The sequence below is a fragment of the Oncorhynchus mykiss genome, chromosome 11 (genome assembly GCF_013265735.2).
Source record: "Oncorhynchus mykiss isolate Arlee chromosome 11, USDA_OmykA_1.1, whole genome shotgun sequence".
NCBI lineage: Eukaryota > Metazoa > Chordata > Actinopteri > Salmoniformes > Salmonidae > Oncorhynchus > Oncorhynchus mykiss.
The window spans coordinates 56,408,411-56,432,250 of record NC_048575.1 but is presented as its reverse complement, the minus strand read 5'-3'; the positions used below and the strand labels follow the sequence as shown (position 1 = coordinate 56,432,250).

General features: G+C 41.6%; 1 protein-coding gene across 4 annotated transcripts in view; it reads right to left on the bottom strand.

Moving 5' to 3' along the window:
* LOC110536021 (anthrax toxin receptor 1) overlaps positions 1–23,840 on the bottom strand; it is a 48,344-nt gene that overhangs the window by 2,407 nt on the left and 22,097 nt on the right. For 3 of the 4 annotated variants that reach the window (XM_036935853.1, XM_036935854.1, XM_036935855.1), the window contains 8 exons: positions 23,345–23,443; positions 17,454–17,523; positions 17,257–17,335; positions 16,970–17,065; positions 15,609–15,650; positions 13,834–13,929; positions 12,634–12,801; positions 11,379–11,459 (listed from right to left, as the gene is read on the bottom strand). In XM_036935853.1, coding sequence (XP_036791748.1) covers positions 11,379–11,459; positions 12,634–12,801; positions 13,834–13,929; positions 15,609–15,650; positions 16,970–17,065; positions 17,257–17,335; positions 17,454–17,523; positions 23,345–23,443 — 731 coding nt within the window. Of the gene's footprint in view, positions 1–3,152; positions 5,955–11,378; positions 11,460–12,633; positions 12,802–13,833; positions 13,930–15,608; positions 15,651–16,969; positions 17,066–17,256; positions 17,336–17,453; positions 17,524–23,344; positions 23,444–23,840 lie in introns of all 4 variants that reach the window. The other variant, XR_005034682.1, reaches the window with a different exon arrangement.

The window sequence follows — 23,840 nt, the reverse complement described above, 5'->3', positions numbered from 1 at the left end:
AGAGAGTACCTATGATTTAATATTCATGCATTTATATTCTAAACAATAGCCAGTGGTTTGGAACATTAGGAAACGGCAACATAAAAGTGTCTTAATAGGGTGTTGCGTCACCACAAGCCAGAACAGCTTCAATGCACCTTGGGATAGATTCTACACGTTTCTGGGACGCTATTAGGATGTCTACTGCTGACTACCAGAATTTTGGTATCTTATAAGGATTGTATGTAATTATCACAAGACATCTAGTGTTTAGTTTATTAATTCAAACATTTTAAAAAACAGGCACATACAAAACTTAAAGCCATAAATGCACATAAGTAAAATCATTGAGGATAAAGTCTGGGACTTATTTCCATTGTGGTCTTCTTGAGACAAGATGGCTAGGCAAGATCCAACATTGTTGAACACAGTATGACAGCGAGATGATTATAAAACAAAAACAAAGCAGAAGAACATATCTTATCATTACAATTACATCGTATGGTACATTCTAAATGGGCAGAAGGCATCAAACAGTTTTTTTACTTTATTTTTAAAGCTGCCCACACTGGACAGTTTTTATGGGCAGAGGCAATTCCTCTCCGAGGCTCTAGTATACAAGAAAATACCTTTCCCAGCATTACTCCTGAACCTGTATAAGCACACATTTGCAACACCTGAAGTGAGTGAGTGTGCATCCCTAATATGGAGGAAGTAATCAGTTAGACATCTGGGCGCAGAACCATAAATACTCCTGTAAACCAAACCTAGTCCATGGACTCACTTTCAGTACTACCCTGATCAGCTTGTTCTGGGCAATCTGAAGCTTCCCCTTCAGAAGCTTAGATAAGCCCCCAAACCAGGAAGTACTAGCGTAGTCAAAATGGCATTGAATGAGGGCAGTGGCTAACATTCATGGAGTCCTTGTCAAACCACTTGGACTTTTTAGCCAAAAACGCAGTCCTGGCCGCCTTAACCTTCCCTAGCACTTTAGTGGCCATGCTCACAGGTAGCTAACAGAGATTTTAGTAGTCAGCACCTCACCCCCTAACTCCACTCTGATTTCAGAGGACCTGCACAATTTAGGTCTGGACCCAAAAATAACTGCGTCAGTTTTACTTAAGTGCAGTGTATCATCTCTAAACCATTTGCTAATGTTAGTAAGCTCTGTGCTAAGTATGCTCTCCAACATATTTGTACTTTTATGAGACAACATAAATGTATAGTCATCCGCATAAAGGAAAAGACGGCAAGAACAAGCATCGTTCATATCGTTTATAACAGTAGAGGCCCAAGCACGCTTCCTTGCGGAATGCCAAAACTCATTGGTTTTGTCAGAGACAGTGAACCACTAACCTCTTCCACTTGCTCCCTACCTGACAAATAGGACTTTACCTAGCCTATAGGGATGCTGCTTAACCCTAGTGCCTCTAGTTTGGAGATTAGGAGACAGTGGTTAACTGTATCAAAGGCCTTCTGTTGGTCAAGCAGTACCATTCCACACAGATTTCCCTCATCAATCTCTTTCCTGATGAAGTCAGTCAAGTAAAGTAGATGTGAATATGAATATGTTTCTCTGAACCCTGACTGAAAATCATACATTAGACTTGGTTGACATATTCATAAATTTGCTTATGTACAAATCTCTCCAGGATCTTTGATGGTATACCGAGGATAGATACAGGCCTATAATTCCCAGGGTCAGACCTTATACAGAGGTATAGCTTTAGCTTGTTTCGTCCCTGGGAAAGATGCCTTGTTCAACAGAAAGATTAACAATATAGGTAATAATCTCAGCAGAATCTCTAAGAAACCTCACAGGAATATTATCCAGGCCTGTGGTTTTTGAGCATTTAAGCTTCGCTAGTGTACTGGCTATTTTAGCTGTTGCTACCTTTACAAAAGAGAACGTTTGGCTCTGCATAATACTTATTGACTTGATTGTTTCCATACAAACCAGAACTGGTGGGCAGCTTGCTTACCAGCTTACTGGCAACAGAAGTTAAAATAAATCAAATAAAATGTTCCCCCTGATGTTCAGTTCAATACTGTTTAGTTTGTTTTTGGTAGAACTACTACACCATAGTTCCTTAAAATGATTTCCAAAGCTTTTTAGGGTAATTTTTGCTCTCAATGATTTTAAAAATCAGCAAAGTAACCCCACTTAGCTTCATCCATCCTTCTCTGTGCTTCATTTGTGACGTTTATATAGGAGAAAAATCAGGCTGCTCTTGAGTCTAGAATGTCATGATTAAACCAAGGGCTAGATCTCTGCTTTACCCTGACCCGTCTTAGGGGAGCCATCACATTCACCACATCAAGGAATCTACATTTCTCTTCCCAGGCACTGTCTACCCCTACACTATCCCGCATAGGTGACCAGTCAAGTTTACCCACTTGCTCCCTAAACATTTCAACACTGTTGTCTAACAGTTTAGTGACACCTAAATATATCTTTAAAAACTCTCCTTGTGCAAAATGTAATAAAAATATATATTACTATTACTCTGAAAAATGTTGGATTTATCAGACATCAATATTAAGTCAATCATACTTTGTACTGTTTCACATACCCTGGTGGGATCTTTTATCTTTTGGGTCAGAGCAAATGATATACAGAAGTGCATAAATATAGTCATCCACGTCGGGCTATCCATTTTGCAGACATCAGTATTGAAATCACCTAACAAAATGATTTCCTTCACCAGGGAATCACTACAGTTTGACAATTTAGAGACCTTAATAGAATGCATTCTGATTGGCAGGCCGTAACACACCCAACAAAAATCGTCTTGTTATTGGGAAACCAGACATCCAGCCAGACAATGTCCACATCATCGATTAAATCCAAACTGACTTTATAAGCAATATTCGAGCTTACAAAGGCAAATAAACCCCCACCGTTCTGATTCCGATCCTTCCTGACAGAGTAATTGCCCATCTCAATTTCTGAGTCACGAACAGATGAATCCCACCGTCTCTGTAAAACATAAGTCACCCACCTCTGATTTGCGAACCAATAGGCATATCTCATCAATCTTCGGTAGTAGGCTTCTGACGTTTAAATGTAAACCTCGCTGAATTCCCGATCCACTTGTAACCGCCTCCCGCTGCACTGCCTCTGCTGCTATGGAGCACCCCTCCCCAGGTGCACGCATTGCCAGCTCACCTACCGCTGCTCTGTCGTCCTCACCACCACGTCCCCCGCCTCTGATGGCCTGTGCGCTGCTGTGGAGCCCCCCTCCTCTGGTGCGCTCTCCATCCTAGGTGAGTCCTCTGGTCCCACTCCACCTTCGATGCTCACACACCCCGCGGTACAGCACACCGACAGCGAAGGTAAGTTTCATTGACCCCATGCCCAAAACTAGGACAGCTGCATTTTAGATTAATCAACTGCACGCATTCCAAACATACCAAAGCTTTGCAGTTAGTCTTAACCCAACGTTTGCAGGAGGTGCATAGGCCATTTGATGGTGTTTGTGATAAACTGAGGTGGAGGGCATTGATGGATATCACTCAATAGGAGAAGGCATGGAGTTATTACAAGATCTCCACAATTAATTTGTGATTTCTTACTGGCCTTGGATGATCGTTTTGGTTTGCGCCATGGTCTAATGAAAGTTTGGTATATAACATTCCTTCCAAATCCGAAGTGTTGGATGCAATCAAAAGTGTTGGCAGGACTGAGAAGTTGCTGAGAATGTACCATTCTTTCATCTAGATGCAGATGCAATTATTTCCAGTGATGTTTTAAACAAACAAATGAAAAGTGCTGCCACCATGCTACATTTTTAAAAATAATAGGTAAGACAAAGACGTAAAACATTATCCTAAATATAAACCAGCAACTTAGTGAATACCATTGGTGTTTGATATGAGGGTTTAAGCATGAAATATACTTTAAAAATGCACATGCACCATGTCAATATGCGTCACACTGGTGGCATTTGTGGAAAAAGTCAATAGTTGAAAGAGTTCATTGAAAATATTGCCATTGATTATTTAATTAGCCAATTTTCTCTTGAACATATGGTCTATCTGCTAGAAACTCATGAACAACATTGACACAGATATAAAAATGAATACTATATATGGATACATTTTTTTAATTTTTTTAAGATTGGTAATTAACAAGAAATCAATGGCAAAATTACTGAAGATTCTGGTAAGTTTGATAAATGACCAGTAGCTTTGCAACCCTAATGTCACCACATCAATGTTTTCCTTGTCTCTAATTGGGCTCAGCTCTCTCCCGACTAGCCCTGTCAGGGCACTGGAAAATTGGAGAAAGGGCATCGGACTGAGTAGGTCATGTCCCGAGGCAGTATTGCTTGTGTCCTGACCAGATTCTGTCCCTCGCAGATGCATTGATTTGAGGGGAACTAAAAACAAATGCCTTGACTTGAGATCTTAATTGCAACCAGAGCAGCCTTGTTCACTGAGAGTCAACAAAAAAACTAGAGCTCTCCGCCTAGCTTCCTGTGTACTAATTAACAGCTTTCTGAAGGTTGAACTCCTACTGTTAATTATGAAAGGCTTAGTGGTGATTAAAGCCAGCAGTCATCTATAGTGTGATAGGGAATAGAGTGTCATTTTTATTTTGTAGCTTTTTTCTCTTGTGTGCTATCCTTTGCTGAAGGCAATGTCATGAGTCATGACAACATTCCACATTTTCTGATGTCTCTGTGTCATTTCCACTGTCTCTCGTCACCATCTTACGGTGGAGAGTGCAGGCCAATGGAGCTGCAGTAATCAGTTCTACCTAAGAAGACTACATTGGTCATTGTTTGCAGTCAGGGTCCAAAATCTTTCATGTGCCCCCTGCATGCCCCAGTGCTTACCCTCGCCCTGCTGGGTACCTTACACTCTTAGAAAAAAGGGTTCCAAAAGGGTTCTGCGGCTGTCCCCATAGGAGAACTCTTTTTGGTTCCATGTAGAAACCTCTGTGGAAAGGGAACCCAAAAGGGTTCTACATGGAACAAAAAAGGGGTTATTTTTGGTTCTAGATAGCACCTTTTTTTCTAAGCGTGTACTGTAATATCCTCACACTCATGAACAAGTCACACAAAAACCCACATGGCGTTATATACACAGAAGAAAACTAATGAATCAGCCACATTGCACAATATTGCCAAAATCTTTGGAAAATGCAAATATCTTTGCAGAAATCATTGTTTGTGCCCATCTCTCAGATGACATGATTGAAGAACTTTGCTGACAATGCACTTCAGTTCCATCCACCCTGAATAGCTAAACATTAATTCAGGTTTAAGTGAAGGAGGAAGTAGAGTCTACAGAATCAATATTCCTCTCTGTTCTCCCTCCCAGCCCCCAGCCCAGTCACACCGGACCACAGCTCTTATCACAAGCCTGTAACTCTCCAAGGACAGGCTCTGAACAGTAGAGGTCAGCCAGTCTGGGAGGAGGAGTTGTCAAGAGGGGTTATATTTAATTTACCTTCTGTTAAAAACATCTGAGGTCGATGTCCGTGGCCGCGCTAAAAATTGTTGACATCAACACCTTTTATTAAATAAAACCCTGTGTGTTTACACTGGAGACTTCCTGTTTTTGCATGGGCTGCATCGCATCAAGGCCCAGGATTCCGGTCTGGAAGCACGCTTTCGAATTACCAGAGGATAGTTAACTAACCTACGGCCCAGCAAGACAATTCCCATAGACGGCCCCATAGAGAAGCCAAATTAGAAAATTCCTAAGAGACTTTGTTCATCACATGCATTGAATTATTCAAATGATTGTCGCTGATGCCGCCCTCCCCCATCACTCATAGCCGAAGATATGAAAATGTTATATTCATACTCTGACGTTGTGAGCCCAGCTGGCGAGGGGGAAGTGGCGGTTGGTTTGTTTAGCTGTCCACATGCTTGGCACACTCCCTGAGCTGGCTGAGTTCCCGGAGAATGTTCGCGTGATCCAGCTGTCTGTCCACATGCGTAGTAATCCCAGTAAAACCGGATCTAGAAAGATGGCAGCAAATTCGAAATGGCGTATGTGAGTGTGAGTAGAGTACGTTGAAAACAACGGTTGGTCATCTTGGACGCTGTGTCCATTTCCTTAATAGCTCAATGGTCGCAATCCACTGAATCAGAATTGTTTGAGCTAGTAACTATTTGGATCTCACTATCGAAACCTGAGACTCAGAGGCTCCACAAGAGTTGTCTGAAGGTAACCCGGTACTGGGTGGTAGAAATGAATACAAGTGAATATGGGGTAGAATGTGCCAAAACATGTAATGTAATATATATATATATATATATATATATATATATATATATATATATATATATATATATATATATATATAAATAACATAACCTTAGCTTTCGCATATCGCTCAGATACAGGACAAACACTTAAAAACAAACATTCTTCCTTTTGATTTGTTTTTTTTACTGTTTTCCAATGTATGAATGTGTTATTCAATGCATTTCTATGGGTTAACAGCAGTAAGGCCAAATTCAATGTTTCATCAAATAATGTTTTTATACTTTGTTTATGCATACAGGGGTTCTAAAATAAAATAGCAAAATGATCAATGGTATAACCATCTGAAAACAATTCCATATGTTAGCTTAGTAGATATCACCCTCTAAAGTGAGTTGAGCGGACGGGGGTGAATTCATTAAATTGGGATACATTATGTCTAGTTTCTGAAGTCAGTTTTCCCTTCAGTTCTCTCTTTCTATGTCTGCTTTATTGCTAACAGCTGTGACCATTTCGGTTGCTACATTTTCTGTTGTTTCAAAATGTACTCCTGCCAACCCCTATGCAAAGCCTGATTCATGAGTCCCCAAATAAAAACAGACTGGCTTTATGGAGATGGTGGGAGTGATGGGGTTAATTATATTGCCTCCCGAGTCTATTGCCTCCCGAATGGCGCAGTGGTCTAAGGCATTGCAGTGCTAGCTGTGCAACTAGAGATTCTGGGTTCGAGTCCAGGCTCTGTCGCAGCTGGCCGTGACCGGGAGGCCCATGGGGCGGCGCACAACTGGCCCAGCGTCGTCCGGGTTAGGGAGGGTTTGGCCTTGTCTCACCGCGCACTAGCGACTCCTGTGGCGGGCCGGGCGCAGTGCACGCTGACACGGTCACGGTGTTTCCTCCGACATATTGGTGCGGCTGGCTTCCGGATTGGATGGGCATTGAGTCAAGAAGCAGTGCGGTTTCGGAGGACGCATGGCTCTCGACCTTCGCCTCTCCCGAGTCCGTACGGGAGTTGCAGCGATGAGACAAGACTGTAACTACCAATTGGATACCACAAAAAAAGGGGTGAAAATAAAATAATAAAATGGTCAATTTTCTAACCAATATACCTAAATTACAAGTTAAAATGCAAGAAAGGCATGTGACATTAAAAACCCAATTCCCTTTTTGCTTGGGAATTCCCTATTAAAATATAACATACATACTCTACCAGTCAAAAGTTTTAGAACACCTGCCCTCTACCAAATTATGGCTCAGTGAATTGGCAAACACTGTACACTTAGAAAGAATTAGATATATTCTGAACAATAAATTATCAACATTTGATCAAATCTGGCAGCCTTTCCTCTCCTACTTGGACGAGTTGGCGCTGTGAATTTGTACTTATTAACGCACTCTCAATTGTAATATTTTAATCTACCTTTGGGCAGCATGTGCTGGTCCTGCCACCCGAGCAGTTGGGAGGGGGGTGGGGGGGAGGGAATAGGGGGGAATAAGGGGGGGGGGGGGGGGGACATCTTCCCTCTTTCTTTCTACGTGTCCTTGTTTTGTATGTCGTGTTTTCTATTATTTGTTCTGCACCCAGAACTCTGGGTCTTGTTGTTCCTGTATGCTCTTTTATGTTTAGATAAGAATTGTATACCTGTCTTTTATACCTATACACCATTCTTGTGTGTGTTTAATAAAAAATATTTGAAACAGAAAAGTTTTAGAACACCTACTCATTCAAGGGTTTTTCTTTATTTTTACTATTTTCTACATTGTAGAATAATAGAAGACATCAAAACTATGAAATAACTCATGAACGTTTTAAACAAATATTTTGTATTTGAGATTCTTCAAAGCTTTGCACACTTGGCATTCTCTCAAACAGCTTCATGAAGTAGTCACCTGGAATGCATTTCAATTAACAGGTTTGAGCCAATCAGTTGTGTTGTGAGAAGGCAGAGGTGGTATTCAGAAGATAGCCCTATTTGGTAAAAGACCAAGTCCATATTATGGTAAGAACAGCTCAAATAAGCAAAGAGAAACGACAGTCCATCATTACTTTAAGACATGAAGGTCAGTCAATCTGGAACATTTCAAGAAATTCGAAAGTTTCTTCAAGAGCAGTTGCAAAAATCATCAAGCTCTATGATGAAACTGTCTCTCATGAGGACCGCCACAGGAAAGGAAGACCCAGAGTTACCTCTGCTGCAGAGGATAAGTTAGAGCTATCAGCCTCAGAAATTGCAGACCAAATAAATGCTTCACAGAGTTCAAGTAACAGACAGATCTCAACATCAACTGTTCAGAGGAGACTGCGCGAATCTGGCCTTCATGGTCAAATTGCTGCAAAGAAATCACTACTAAAAGGACACCAATAACAAGAAGAGACTTGATTGGGCCAAGAAACACGAGCAAGGGACATTAGACCTGTGGAAATCTGTCCTTTGGTCTGATGAGTCCAAATTTTAGATTTTTTGTTCCAACCGCTGTGTCTTTGTGAGATGCAGAGTAGGTGAACGGATGATCTCCGCATGTGTGGTTCCCACCATGGAGCATGGAGGTGGTGGTGTGATGGTGCTTTGCAGGTTACACGGTCTGTGATTTATTTGGAATTCAAGGCACACTTTACCAGCATGTCTACCACAGCATTCTACAGCGATATATCATCCCATCTGATTTGCGCTTAGTGGGACTATCATTTGTTATTCAACAGGACAATGACCCAACACACCTCTAGGCTGTGTAAGGGCTATTTGACCAAGAAGGAGAGTGATGGAGTGCTGCATCAGATGACCTGGCCGCACAATCACCTGACCTCAAACCAATTGAGATGGTTTGGGATGAGTTGGACCGCAGAGAAGGAAAAGCAGCCAACAAGTGCTCAGCATATGTTCCTCATGAAGCTGGTTGAGAGAATGCAAAGAGTGTGCAAAGCTGTCATCAAGGCAAAGGGTGGCTACTTTGAATAATCTAAAATGGCTACTTTCCATATGTGTTATTTCCTAGTTGATGTCTTCACGATTATTCCACAATCTAGAAAATAGTAAAAAAATAAATAAAGAAAAACCCTTGAATGAGTAGGTGTCCAAACCTTTGACTGGTACTGTCTATATACAGCTCCAGAATAAATTGAGACCACTGCAAAATTATCAGTTTCTCTGGTTTTACTATTTATAGGTATGTGTTTGGGTAAAATTGTTTTATTCTATAAACTACTGACAACATTTCTCCCAAATTCCTAATAAATATAGTCATTTAGAGCATTTATTTGCAGAAAATGACAACTGGTCAAAATAAATGATATGCAGTATTGTCAGACCTTGAATAATGCAAAGACATTTTTAAACAGCACAATACTAATGTTTTAATTTAAGAAGAGTTCAGAAATAAATATTTGGTGGAATAACCCTGATTTTCAAACACAGCTTTCATGTGTCTTGGCATGCTCTCCACCAGTCTTTCACATCGATGTTGGGTGACTTTATGCTTCTCCTGGCGCAAAAGAAATTCAAGCAGCTCGGCTTTGTTTGATGGCTTGTGACCATCCATCTTCCTCTTGATCACATTCCAGAGGTTTTCAAAGGGGTTCAGGTCTGGAGATTGGGCTGGTTCAGGGTCTTGATCTGACAGGGTCTTGATCTGGTGGTCCTCCATCCACACCTTGATTGACCTGGCTGTGTGGTATGGAGCATTGTCCTGCTGGAAAAAACAATCCTCAGAGTTTGGGAACATTGTCAGAGCAGAAGGAAGCAAGTTTCCTTCCAGGACAACATTGCACGTGGCATGATTCATGCATCCTTCACAAAGACAAATCTGCCCGATTCCAGCCTTGCTGAAGCACCCCAGATCATCACCGATCCACCAGATTTCAGTGGGTGTGAGACCTGGAGAGGCCTACAAGCCACAGTGTCTTGCACCCACTGTGATGATCTGGGGGAGTCGCCTCTTCACTGTTGACATTGAGACTGGTGCTTTGCGGGTACTATTTATTGAAGCTGACAGTTGAGGACTTGGTGAGGATTCTGTTTCTCAAACTAGACACTAATGTACTTGTCCTCTTGCTCAGTTGTGCACCGGGGCCTCCCACTCTTTCTATTCTGGTTAGCGCCAGTTTGCACTGTTCTGTGAAGGGAGTAGTACACAGCGTTGTACAAGATCTTCAGTTTCTTGGCAATTTCTCACATGGAATAGCCTTCATTTCTCAGAACGAGAATAGACTGATGAGTTTCAGAAGAAAGGTCTTTGTTTCTGGCCATTTTGAGCCTGTAATCGAATCTGCACCAGATACTCAACTAGTCTAAAGAAGTACAGTTTTAATTCTTCTTTAATCAGCACAAGTTTCCAGCTGTGCTAACATAATTGCAAAAGGGTTTTCTAATGATCAATTACCCTTTTAAAATGATCAACTTGGATAACACAACGTGCCATTGGAACACAGGAGTGATGGTTGTTGATAATGGGCCTCTGTACGCCTACGTAAATATTCCCTTAAACAAATCTGACGTTTCCAGCCATAGTCATTTACAACATTAACAATGTCTACACTGTATTTCTGATCAATTTGATGTTATTTTAAATGGACAAAAAAATCTAGTTTTTATTTTAAAAAGAAGGACATTTCTAAGTGACCCCAAACTTTTGAATGGTAGTGTATATAGTTACTTGATTTATTTCATTTCATTGTCATTTAGCAGACACTCTTATCAAGAGCGACTTACATTAGTGCATTCATCTGTAGATAGCTAGGTGAGACAACAAAATATCACAATCGTAGCAAGTACCTTTCCCCCAACAAAGTTGTTCAGCAAAGTCAGTGCAAGTAGGAAAAGACAAGCACTCGGTAGGTAAAACCTTCTTGTTAAATAGTTGAACTTCAGAACCTTTCGGTCTGAGAGATGTAAACAGGTCAATAAACATCATGTGGTGATATAATAGTATAGCTAAAGTACTGTATGTTTTAGAGACTGCTGTACATAACAATTGTGTTACTGCACTGTTACTGTTGGTTACAGGTTTCTGGATCAGGAAAAGTGCAAAGAGAAGTCATTTTCCTGCCATGGAAACCATGATGTATTTCAGAGAGCATCGGGTTCAATCTGAAGCAGTCAGAGTTGGCTTGTATAAGTGGGCCTGATTATTGTCCTCACATGAGCCTTGCTCGGTCTACATGTATCCAGCTTGTTGGCTCTTACCTTGTCTCCTGGGTGTGGTCTCAACACAGACACGCGGTTATAGCCTTTCGACAGCAACACCCACAGAGCGTCCAATTTGCCCTGCAATCACAGAGCAGTACACAATACCAATAAGAACCTTTAAGATGCTTTTTATTTTTTTTGTGGGTTTGTGTGTATTGTGACTAAGTCACTATACAGCATGTATATTTACACTCCATAGTCATACTTTCGAACTCAAACCACCACTCCACAATTGTGTCATTGAATGCCTATCTGTCACCAACAAGAGGATTCACTTTGTAGATCGTAATCCGATTTAATGATAAAACATCTGACTCAGATTATTTCAATTTTCCTCCTCAAAGCCAGAGCCTGAACAAATGATATTTGATCATTGTGAATTCTGCATAGACCCAGCCACTGCTAAGAGGTTGGAAAATGATCTGTTTTTCTTCACAAAACTGCTAGCTCTGCAGCCCTTGTCTCTTGGAGGTCAGTCAAGTGTGTATCTGGTTTATATTAGCTATCCCCTGCTGACTGTCAGGATGTATAGAACAATGCCTTTAACTACCTCCTGGATCTGTGTGTAGGGGCACCATGCCAGTGGTCACCTAAGGACTGGGACACCAACACTCAAATATTCCACATGAAATTCCTACATAGTCAACTCCAGCTTCAACCCATCCCATCAGTCTATACCCCCCCCCCTCCCCTCTGGACACCTTCAAATCTTTGGGGCATGGACTCTACAAGGTGTCAAAAGCGTTCCACAGGGATGCTGGCCCATGTTGACTCCAATGCTTCCCACAGTTGTGTCAAGTTGGCTGGATGTTCTTTGGGTGGTGGACCATTCTTGATACACATGGGAAACTGTTGAGCGTGAAAAACCCAGCAGCATTGCTGTTCTTGACACAAGCCTGTGTGCCTGGCACATACAGTACTACCATACTCTGTTCAAAGGCACTTACATATTTTGTTTTGCACATTCACCCTCTGAATGGCACACATACACAATCCATGTCTCAATTGTCTCAAGGCTTAAGAATCCTTTTTAACCTGTCTCCTCCCCTTCACTAAATTGATGTAAGTGGATTTAACAAGTAACAACAATAAGGGATCATAGCTTTCACCTGTATTCACCTGGTCAGTCTATGCCAAGTTCATAATGTTTTGTACACTCAGTGTATATAATATAGGAAGCCATGTTGTGTATGTGATTGAACTTGACAGCTTTGTGTGCAATGAGTTTCTTTTATATTGGCCATGTCAATACCTTGATTGGTGAGTACCACTTGTGAGGGCCTGGAGGCTTGCGCATGCCATTATTGAGAATGCGGGTGGGGGACTGTATGAACTCCTGCTCAGGCATTTTCACCCTGGCATTCTTTGCCTTCTCCAGTTTGGCTCCCTCCTCAGTAGAGCCTTTCTCACCCCAACGCACCTGACAAATAATAACAAGCAGATATTTTTTAAACATGTCTAGCTTCATTTCAACCTGGCACATTCAATTTGTCACAGTCTACACCTGTTGTTTATGAAGCATAACAGTGAAATGCTTACCTAAGGGCCCTTCCCAACAACGCAGAGAGAAAAATTGAGAAAAAATAACACAAGGAACAAATACACAATGAGTAACGATAACTTGGCTATATACAGGGAGTACCAGTACCGAGTCGAGGTGCAGGAGTACGAGGTAATTGAGGTAAATATTTATAGATAATGAACAGTAGCAGCAGCGTATGTGAGGAGTCGAAAAAGTTAGTGCAAAAAGGGTCAATGCAGATAGTCTGACCAGCTCTTTGGTTAACTATTTAGCAGTCTTATGGCTTTGGGGTAGAAGCTATTCAGGGTTTGTTGGTTCCAGACTTGGTGCATTGGTACTGCTTGCCATGCCATAGCAGAGCGAACAGTCTATGACTTGGGTGGCTGGAGTCTGACAATTTTTAGGTGCTTCCCCTGACAGCGCCTGGTATAGAGGTCCTGCGTACTGGTGCGTACTGGGCCGTATGCACCACCCTCTGTAGCGCCTTGCGTTCAGATGCAGAGCAGTTGCCATACCAGGCGGTGATCCAGCCAGTCAAACTCTCTATGGTGCAGCTGTCAAACTTTATGAGGAGCTAAGGGCCCATGCCAAATCTTTTCAGCCTTCTGAGGGGGAAGAGGCATTATCGTGCCCTCTTCACAACTGTGTTGGTGTGTTTGGACCATGATAAGTCCTTGGTGATGTGGACACCGAGGAACTTTAAGCTCTCAACCCGCACCACTACAGCCCCGTCGATGTGAATGGGGGCGCGCTCGGCCAACCACTTAGTGTGTGCTTGGTTGTTTGCCATTGCAGATCTGTCAAACATAGTTCCTAGATCAAATAGCATGGAGAGAACAGCTGTAGATTGACAGGCGATTGAGGGCAAGTACAGTATTATGAAATCAGCTTGTCAGAGCTTAAATACAGCAGGGTTCCAGCGAAGCTCACCTCCATCCTTTTGATTCCACCCACACCTCTGCCCCCATAGTAGGAGGCATCGACCGTGGGCCACTTCTTCTTAGGCATCCCATCTTCTTCCTCATCCTGGGGGGGGGGGGGGGGGGATAGTCCCAGACAGGGTTAATAAAAATTCAGGGTGTGAGATAATTAATCATTTCATACAACACTGGTACTGTCGGTTCTGAGGTACAGCCTATACACCAAGCACTCTGCCTCTCCATCTCTCATATACCCTACTCACAATCTAATATTTCAAGCCCTGGGTATGATTTCCTTTTTATGTCTAAATTAGTCTCCTTCTCCTCTCTCTCCCCCTCGCCTCCTCCCGTCCAGTCCATGGCATGCGTCAGATCAGAGGAAATGACCGAGCCCACAGCCCCCCTCATGTTTCAGCTCTTTAATAGACCCAGATTCACACTAATCGAATCCATCAGGCCTGTGATCAGGGCCTGCCAGAGAGGAGGCGGAAATAACAACAGGCTGACGCCATCGCCCTCACAGAGACACGGACAATGGGCAAAAAGCTTCACAGAAAACTGGAGGAGATACCTCCTGTATGATTTCATTGAATTAGAGGAGTGGGGGAGATGATTACTTCACACTTTTTGTGTACATTCCATGTGCTTGTTAATGAGGGGATTTTATGACAATATCTTACAAAAACGTCTAAAAAGACAGGTAAATCTATGATATACAAGTTGAGAAGAAAAGTACATTGGACTGTCACTATACACCTTTTTGGCTGCCTCTCTATTCTTTCCTGACTTTACAACCAAAGTTGCATCCAAAAAAATGGAACAAAGGATTTATACTAAAAGGAAAATAATTTCAACATTATTAAATGAGTATGGGCTGTAAAAACTGTGTCATTAAAATGAGTCACATATGACCTGGATAGAATTCCGTTGCTAGTTGAGAATGTTTTGTAACTAGAGTCATTTGCGATGCTGTATTATTGTGAAGAAAATATTATATAAGAATTATTTGATTAATCAGATTAGTCAGTGAATTCCCAGTGGGATCTCAAGAAAGGGACTCCAAAACAGATGGCTCTTAAATAAGGCCTTAATTGAAAGCTTAAACTAAAACAGGAATCCCATATAGTGATCTAAACAGACAATTATTCTCAGCTTTATTATCATCATACAGGGGAGGTATAGAAATGGATTATCAGTTTGTACAGTGACCAGAGAAGGGTCTGTTCAAAGAAGCTCTCATGCCTTTTTATCAGAATGTGTTTGCTGAGAGTAAGGGGTGGTTTAGGACAAGATGAGCTGAGGGGAAAGACAAGGCTTCACAGTGGGAGGGTGTTGTCCTCATGACATGGGTGGAGAAACATCTTGGTCATATGTCAGTCTATAAAATCCAGGGGAATACTAAAAAGGTCAGTGAGTTGAGGTTAGTCAAGAAAATGGACCATACGTAATGGGTTCCTACACCTATTAACACTCCAAATGGATGTGCTACATGTCAGCCAGTCCACTATCCTTGTAGCCTAGTTTTTTCTCTCTCGTGGATAGGAAATATACATCAAGGATAACTGTTGTTCAGTAAAAAAAAAAAAAAAAAGTGTGACTACTTTAACTATAAAACAAATGGCTGCAAGTGTATTTATGTTCTGCTTAATGGCCATTACATAATTTAACAGCCATATCATTGTGTAACAGTGAGTGAATGGAAACTTTTCTTCTGGAGACTAATAGAAGATATAAAATATATTAACCCCCCCCCCCAAAAGTAATCAACATCAAGGGTTTACCTACCGAACTGTCTTCCACTACCGCTGGTGGGGGCTCATGGATAATCTATGAAGAGAGAGAGAGGGGAGGGGGGGGGGGGGGGGGGGGGGGGTTACACTCGTGACATGAATGTAAAAAACAAATGTACTTCAAAAACACATTAAAATATATGTCACAGTGATGTGTGCCAAAAACAGGGTTGCATGAAAACACATGGCTCAGGAATTGTTTTTCTCTCTCCTTTTTCCTACTATTTACAGGGGGGTGGGGGAATAGTAAAAGGCATGCGAGTCTATGCTCCACGCTCACTTGTTTTTCTGTTTTTAGCTATGAGGAAATTCAAGAAACCCTGTGTAAAATGTGTTCCAGAAAAAAGGACCTCTTCACAGACATGTAGGCTTTTAACTACCAGCTCCTCCTGTTGGATTTTGGCAGAGCTCTATGATGATGTAGAAGAATATTAAAATCATTGAGATGTTTAGTAAATATTGATAATCTGTATTTTCCTCATTCACTTTGCTCAATCTATAGGAAAATACATGCTTGGTGTGTCCATGGCTAACAAAACGTTGAGCAACTATAACTAAGAAATGAACCCGGTCAAGGCAATGAATATTCATTACTTGAAATTAGACTTATTTTTCCCTGTGCTTCCCAATCCCAAAGGCTGGGATGCTCTCTGATTTCCCATGGTAAAATAGCATCACTCTCCTAAACAGTGCTAGGCAAGGGTGTCCACTGAAAATAACTGACAAGAACTAAACATATAAAAAAATACAATTTTCTGCGTCTTTCCAACTTTTCTGTTTCCAGGCTTGATGGGAAATTGGTTAAAAAAAAGTGGTTAAATTGTGATCCATTTTGTCAGGCCTGGCTGGGACGGTTTATGTCTAAATACAAGAACAGCATAAAGAAGCTATATCGTCCTCGACCTTGGAGTTGAGAACCACTGTCCTGTGACCTCCAGTGGAACAAACTACTTCAACAGAGGGACTAAGTACTTCAGCACACCTTTACCACTGACCTCTGGTGGCCTCTGGGCATAATGGACTAATAAAATCAATTGGAGGCCAAAAAGGCCAAAGAGTCTCATCCTTCACTGACTCATAGAACCCCTCTCACCATGGAAATACTGTTTAGATTAGCAAGATGACTTGAGTGTGATTTATTCAGATAAAATAACTCCGTAAAATACATCCGTGATCATCTGTGAGCATTATGCCAGTGTATAAAGGACATAGAGTTCTCTCAGAAAATGCTTCAAACTACACATAGGTCTACCATATAGGGCAATTTGTATTTAATAAAATAAAAGTTTAAAAAGGTTCACGCTTGTAAGACACTGTCCATGAGTGTGAATGTGACATGTAGTTTATGTGACTCACCACAGTGCAGCAAAGAGGCCAGAACCACCAGAGAATCATGAGGATTAAAAGCAGCATGAGGATGAGCAGGGCAATGGCCAGGATGGTTCCATCAGACTGGGACAAAGAGAGAGAGAAAGAGAGAGAGAGAGACACAGGTCAAACTGAGTCTCCACTGACCTGCATGTTCCACCAGTGCAAAGGCTGAGACCCATCAGAAAGTTAAAGTGCCTGTAATCATGTAACTACAGGGGACTAACTGTCATAGTTTGGGGGTGCAACAACATGCACCACCCCACTATACTTACACAGCCCACTGTTGTAATGGTGACTGAACTGGAGATAAAACTGAGACCTTCATTCATGCTGACATAGAGGTTGGCTGCCCTGGAACACAACAGGGGTGTAAAGAGATAGCGTGTGGTTAGGATGTGACAGAAACATCAGCAGATAAACAGCAGATAAAGAGAAAAACTGATATTCTTTCAGTGATTATAGTACTTACATTCCCTCTTCCTGGAGAATGGGTGCAGGACAGAGGAGATACGTATCTTCCACTATTAATGGCTTCACACCTAGGAGTACAGGAGAACAAAGGGTCACAACATTGACTCATACACAAACATATTGGTTCTGCTCTAGTCATAGTGTAATTCAGACTGCACAGATCAGAACCCATTGACCTTTTGAGAAGTGGAGCAACTGTATACCTACCGCACCAGTCAAAGGTTTGGACACACCTACACATTCAAGGGTTTTTCTTTATTTTTACTATTTTCTACATTGTAGAATAATAGTGAAGACATCAAAACTATGAAATAACACATAAGGAATCGTGTAGTAATCCCCCCAAAAAGTGTTAAAATATTTTATATTTGACATTCTTCAAAGTAGCTACCCTTTGCCTTGATGACAACTTTGCACAATATTGGCACTCTCAACCAGCTTCACGAGGGAGCCACCTGGAATGCATTTCAATTAACAGGTGTGCCTTGTAAAAGTTGAGGAACTTCTTTCCTCTTAATGTGTTTGAGCCAATCAGTTGTGTTGTGAAAAGGTAGAGGAGGCATACAGCGGATAGCCCTACCTGGTAAAAGACCAAGTCCATATTATGGCAAGAACAGCTCAAATAATCAAAGAGAAGCGACAGTCCATCATTACTTTAAGACATGAAGGTTAGTCAATGTGGAAAATTTCAAGAACTTTGAAAGTTTCTTCAAGTGCAGTCGCAAAAAACATCAAGTGCCATGATGAAACTTGCTCGCATGAGGACTGCCACAGGAAAGGAAGACCCAGAGTTACCTCTGCTGCAGAGGATAAGTTCATTAAATGTTAACCACCTCAGATTAACCACCTCAAATAAATGCTTCACAGAGTTCAAGTAAGACACATCTCAACTGTTCAGAGGAGACTGTGTGAATCCGGCCTTCATGGTTGAATTGCTGCAAAGAAACCACTACTAAAGGACACCAATAAGAAGAAAAGACTTGATTGGGCCAAGAAACACGAGCAATGGACATTAGACCGGTGGAAATCTGTGTCCTTTGGTGTTAACCTCTGTCTGTGAGACGCAGAGTAGGTGAACGGATGATGTCCACATGTGTGGTTCCCACAGTGAAGCATAGAAGAGGAAGTGTGATGGTCCTTTTCTGGTGACACGGTCAGTGATTTAACCAGCACGGCTACCACAGCATTCTGCAGCGATATGCCATCCCATCTGGTTTGTGCTTAGCGTGTGCTGCATCAGATGACCTAGCCTGCACAATAACCTGACCTCAATCCAATTGAGGTGGTTTGGGATGAGTTGGACCGCAGAGTGAAATAAAAATAAGTGCTCAGCATATGCGGGAACTCCTTCAAGACTGTTGGAAAAGCATTCCTCATGATGCTGGTTGAGAAAATGCCAAGATTGTGCAAAGCTGTCATCAAGGCTGTCATTAAGGCAAAGGGTGGCTACTTTGAAGAATCTCAAATACAAAAATATATTTAGATTTGTTTAATACTATTTTGGTTACTACATGATTCCATGTGTTATTTCATAGTTTTGATGTCCTCACAATTATTCTACAATGTAGAAAATAGTACAAATAAAGAAAAACCCTGGAATAAGTAGGTGTGTCTAAACTTTTGACTGGTATTGTGTATCATGTCCCAAATCTTTCTTCAACTGATGTCTGGAGTTCATTGACTAATGATCATGAAATGTCATCATCTAAATTGGATTATTGGTATTGGACTGTGACAGTACAATCTGATTAATGAGGACAACAGAACGGATGTCATACAGTATCTGACGGTAACTCAAGACCAATCTAACATAATACAGAGATGTTGGAGGACTGATTTCAATACCAAATGGGTGTACATGTACACCCATTTGACCAGTGGTGGAAAAAGTACACAATTGTTATACTTGAGTAAAAGTATAGATACCTTAATAGAAAGTTACTCAAGTAAAAGTGAAAGTCACCCAGTAAAATACTTGAATAAAAGTCAAAGTATTTGGTTCTAAATATAATTAAGTATCAAAAGCAAATGTAATTTCTAAATATACTTAGGTATCATTTAAAATTCCTAATATTAAAGTAATCCAGACACTGCCTTTTTCTTGTTTTTAAAATGTATAGATAGCCAGGGGTACACACTAACACTCAGACATAATTTACAAACTATGCATGTGTGTTTAGTGAGTCTGCCAGATCAGAGGCAGTAGGGATGACCATGTGTCATCTTGATAAGTGTGTGAATTGGACCATTTTCCTGTCCTGCTAAGCACTCAACATGTAATGAGTACTTTTGGGTGTCAGGGAAAATGTTTGGAGTAAAAAAGTACATTATTTTCTTTAGGAATGTAGTGAAGTAAAAGTTGTCAAACTATAAATAAAGTACAGATACACCAAAAAACTACTTAAGTAGTACTTTAAAATATTTTTACACCACTGCATTTGACAGAGCAAAGAAAAAAGATTATTAAAAGCTTAATCTTCGTTTTTAAAGAGAACCTTGATTTTTCCTGTGTCCAACTTATGAAACTTTTGAAAACAGATCCAGTGAGCATCATCGTTGCCCAAGCAGCCTGTTTACCCTGGCTCAGGTTGAACATACCCCGGCACTGAGGAAATGAACATGAGCACTCCACAGCAAACGGATGACAGCTCCACTCCTCTAACACCCCGCAGGATGGAGGGGAGGAGTGGGGAGCAGGAGATCAATACTGCTGCCTGCCAAGCTAAGCTCAGAGCCAACACAAACTCAGCCAGATATCCCACTCAGAGTTCAACTGAGCAGTCACCCACCTTACACTCTGCATGGACTTAAACTATCAAATGGGACCGAGAGAGCTGAGAGCCTTTTTCAGGCAGATTGACTGGCTGGTTGCCTGACTGGCTAGCTGACTACAAAGGACTCTGGTCATTCTCTCAGCTGAAGGGTTATCGGGGCCCAAATCTCTGCAGTAGTCATGTTTCTACCATGCACTCTTACAAAATATCTAGAACCTAAAAGGGTTCTTCAGCTGTTCCCATATGAGAACCCTTTGAAAAATGTTTTTTGATTCCAGGTAGAACCCTAGGCATTCAGGCCAAAGAGTTCAATCTTGTTTCTCATTGTCTGAGAGTCGTTTAGGTGCCTTTTTGTAAACTTCAAGTGAACTGTCATGTGCCTTTTATTGAGGAGTGACTTCCGTCTGGCCACCCTACCATAAAGGCCTGATTGCAGCACTCCACCAGAGATGGTTGTCCTTCTGGAAGGTTCTCCCATCTCCACAGATGAACTATGGAGCTCTGTCAGACTGACCATCGGGATCTTGGTCACCTCCCTGACCAAGGCCCTTCTTCCCCGATTACACAGTTTGGCCTGGCGGCCAGCTCTAAGAAGAGTCTTGGTGGTTCCAAACTTATTCTGTAAAAGAATGATTGAGGCCACTGTGTTCTTAGGGACCTTCAATGCTGCAGAAATTTTTTGGTACCCTTCCCCAGATCAGTGCCTCGACATAATCCTGTCTCGGAGCTCTACGGACAATTCCTTCGATCTCATGGCTTGGTTTTTGCTCTGACATGCACTGTCAACTGTGGGATCTTATATAGACAGGTGTGTGCCTTTCCAAATAATGTCCAATCAATTGAATTTACCACAGGTGGACTCCAATCAAGTTGAAGAAACATCAAGGATGATCAATGGAAACAGGATGCACCTGAGCTCAATTTCAAGTACTTATGTAAATAAGATATTTCTGTTTCTTATTTGTGCTAAATAAAATAAAATTAACAAATGTTTTCACTGTCATTATGGGGTATTGTGTGTAGAAAATAAATAATTTTATCAATTTTAGAATGAGGCTGTGACGTAACAAAATGAGGAAAAAGTCAAGGTGTCAATACTTTCCGAATGCACTGTAGAACCCTTTCCACAGAGGGTTCTATATGGAACCCAAAAGGGTTCTACCTGGAATCAAAAAGAGTTCTCCAATGGGGACAGCTGAAGAATGTTTTTGGAACTCTTTTTTTCTAAGAGTGTAGGGATCTAGATGCTGGCCAACAGCTTTGCTTCATCTTACACTTTATTAAACTGTTTACTCTGTGCACATGAGAAAAGGTCATGCTTTACTGCTGAGTGTAGACATGCTCACAGTTTAATATTACTCAATAAATTACAGTCTGTGCTGATCAGTAACTAGCCTCTCAGTGAGATGACTGTGTTCGGTAGGATCCCTCCGATCAGGCACATGAGGTCAAATCCATTTGACTTGCAGTAATCTATTTGTATAATCTGAATTAATTGCACTAGTTCATACCATCTCAAAATGTTATTCAACTAATACTGGGACAATACAACAACTGGACATAGCTAATACCATAATGTGGCTGCGAAATAAATCTTGCTGTCATTCAACACAGATTTCTGGAGGACTATGCAATCTCAATAAAATGACTTTTTCCTAATCCACCTCTTTTTATCACGTCACTAGGTGTGGACTCTTATTCTTCACATATCTCAATGCTGCTGCTCACTAGCCATCAGGGCAACATTGTCACCGAGAGGAAAGAATACCCATGACGTGTCTTCACTGCCAAAGCTCAGAGGGCCTATATTTGCTCCTGCTGGTTTCTGGAGACATCCATTCAGCTGCTGAACACATGTAGCTACACATTGCTCCTTTCCTACGAGGTCCCAAAACTTTTGTAGGTTATGGAGAGGCTATGATGGTGTTTGTGGTGGTTAGGGGTTCTGCAGATTACAGGAGAGCCCATCATGGGGCAAGGTGAATCAGTCATATGACACCAATGACACTCAACCACAGGAAACAATAATCCAATAGCGATTTATAGGTGGCCCCTGTTGTGTCTGAAATGACTAAACAGTTTAGGGCTAAACATGCTCTACTGGACAGTTGGTACACAGCTGTCTATCCTTTTTTCCTAAATCGTTTCCATGTCTTCCGCTTGTTTGTGGGGAGTTGTGCGTTTAACTACATACAAACAATTAACATTCTGGGTCACCGTAAACCAGTCTCTTCATCACTCTACTTCAGACTAGGAGAAATGTGTTAGCAGTCCCTAGGTCATTCATGCTAAGCAGCACCATACTGTAAAGGTTATTCAACCGTAATATTGAACGGCGCTGAAGACTGCGCTTTGATCTGCTATCAAATTCCAAGGATGAAATCCTTCATTGCAATTCAGACCTTCTGAATGAAGGCCAATAACTTACTTTAGAACGGACATCAACTTGGTGCCTGTGTCTTTTCTCCAGACCCTGTTCTGACATTGAGGGTAAAACCTCTTCCAACCTAGGCATCCTATTCTTCTCTTCCCTTCAGGCCCAGACTCCAGACTTGCTTATGCATCAGCGCTGGCTATTTTCTATTAGAGCATGGCCTCCAACAGCTACATGTTGGCATGCATCAGAGGGGGCTGGTCTCACACATCCATTAGGCCACATCTAAAGATCACAGGGGAACTTGGATGTGCCTCTAGGACTATCCCCCTCACTAACTTCTGTGTGGCACTGTTTTCCCTTGATCTTCTGGCTCTGGCACAGTCCCAGGCCATTAAAGCACAATGTACCTTTCAAAAGACACAAACCAGTAATACCAGGAACAAATGGCATGAGCACTTGTTTGGGCATAGAGAACCTCTGCTGACTCTGCACTCCTGAAGAGCACTTTTGGGAAGCACTGTGAGACATCAATTGGTAAACATTGACTTTTTACCGTGTCCAACTCATACAGTAACTCACCACGTTGGTCACACATTTCCTGAGCAGTTTGCAGCTGCAGGAATGGCGTCTTTGTGTTTGTTATTACATGATTAGCAAATTACGTACGCATTAGGAACAAGCCATTGAAACCGAAAAGAGCACCATTGTCTATTTACTTTCAGTTCGTATTCCACTTACTCTTGGTGAGTGTGTCGTTGATTCGGAAACTGCACAGGACCTTATGGACATTCCGAGCATGGAGGAAGCCGTTTCCTCTCACCACCACCTGGAACGTTTCTGGAGGGAGAAGAGAGGAGCACAGTGACTGAATTTGTCCCACCACATGTAATACTGTAGCTGTTCAGGCTAACATCTGAGTCTATCATCTCAGCATCTCACACTCTGGTTACATTCTGCCAACAAACTGCCCTGACCATAGTAGTTGTTGAAAATAAAGTATTTCTCTGGATTCCTGGATAATTGAGATCTTGCGGTCAATGAAACTTCAACTGCAGTTGTTCAGACATGTGGATATATAGTGGCTCTCTGGAGCCAATACCACAGAACCCAGAAAACATGAAGCGTAAATACTTATCTTTACAGTGGGGAAAGTGGTGGGTTGTAAGACTGTAGAATGGACAATGACTGATCAGCATTACACAGCGGAAAAAGACAGCTATGATTTGTGTCCTTA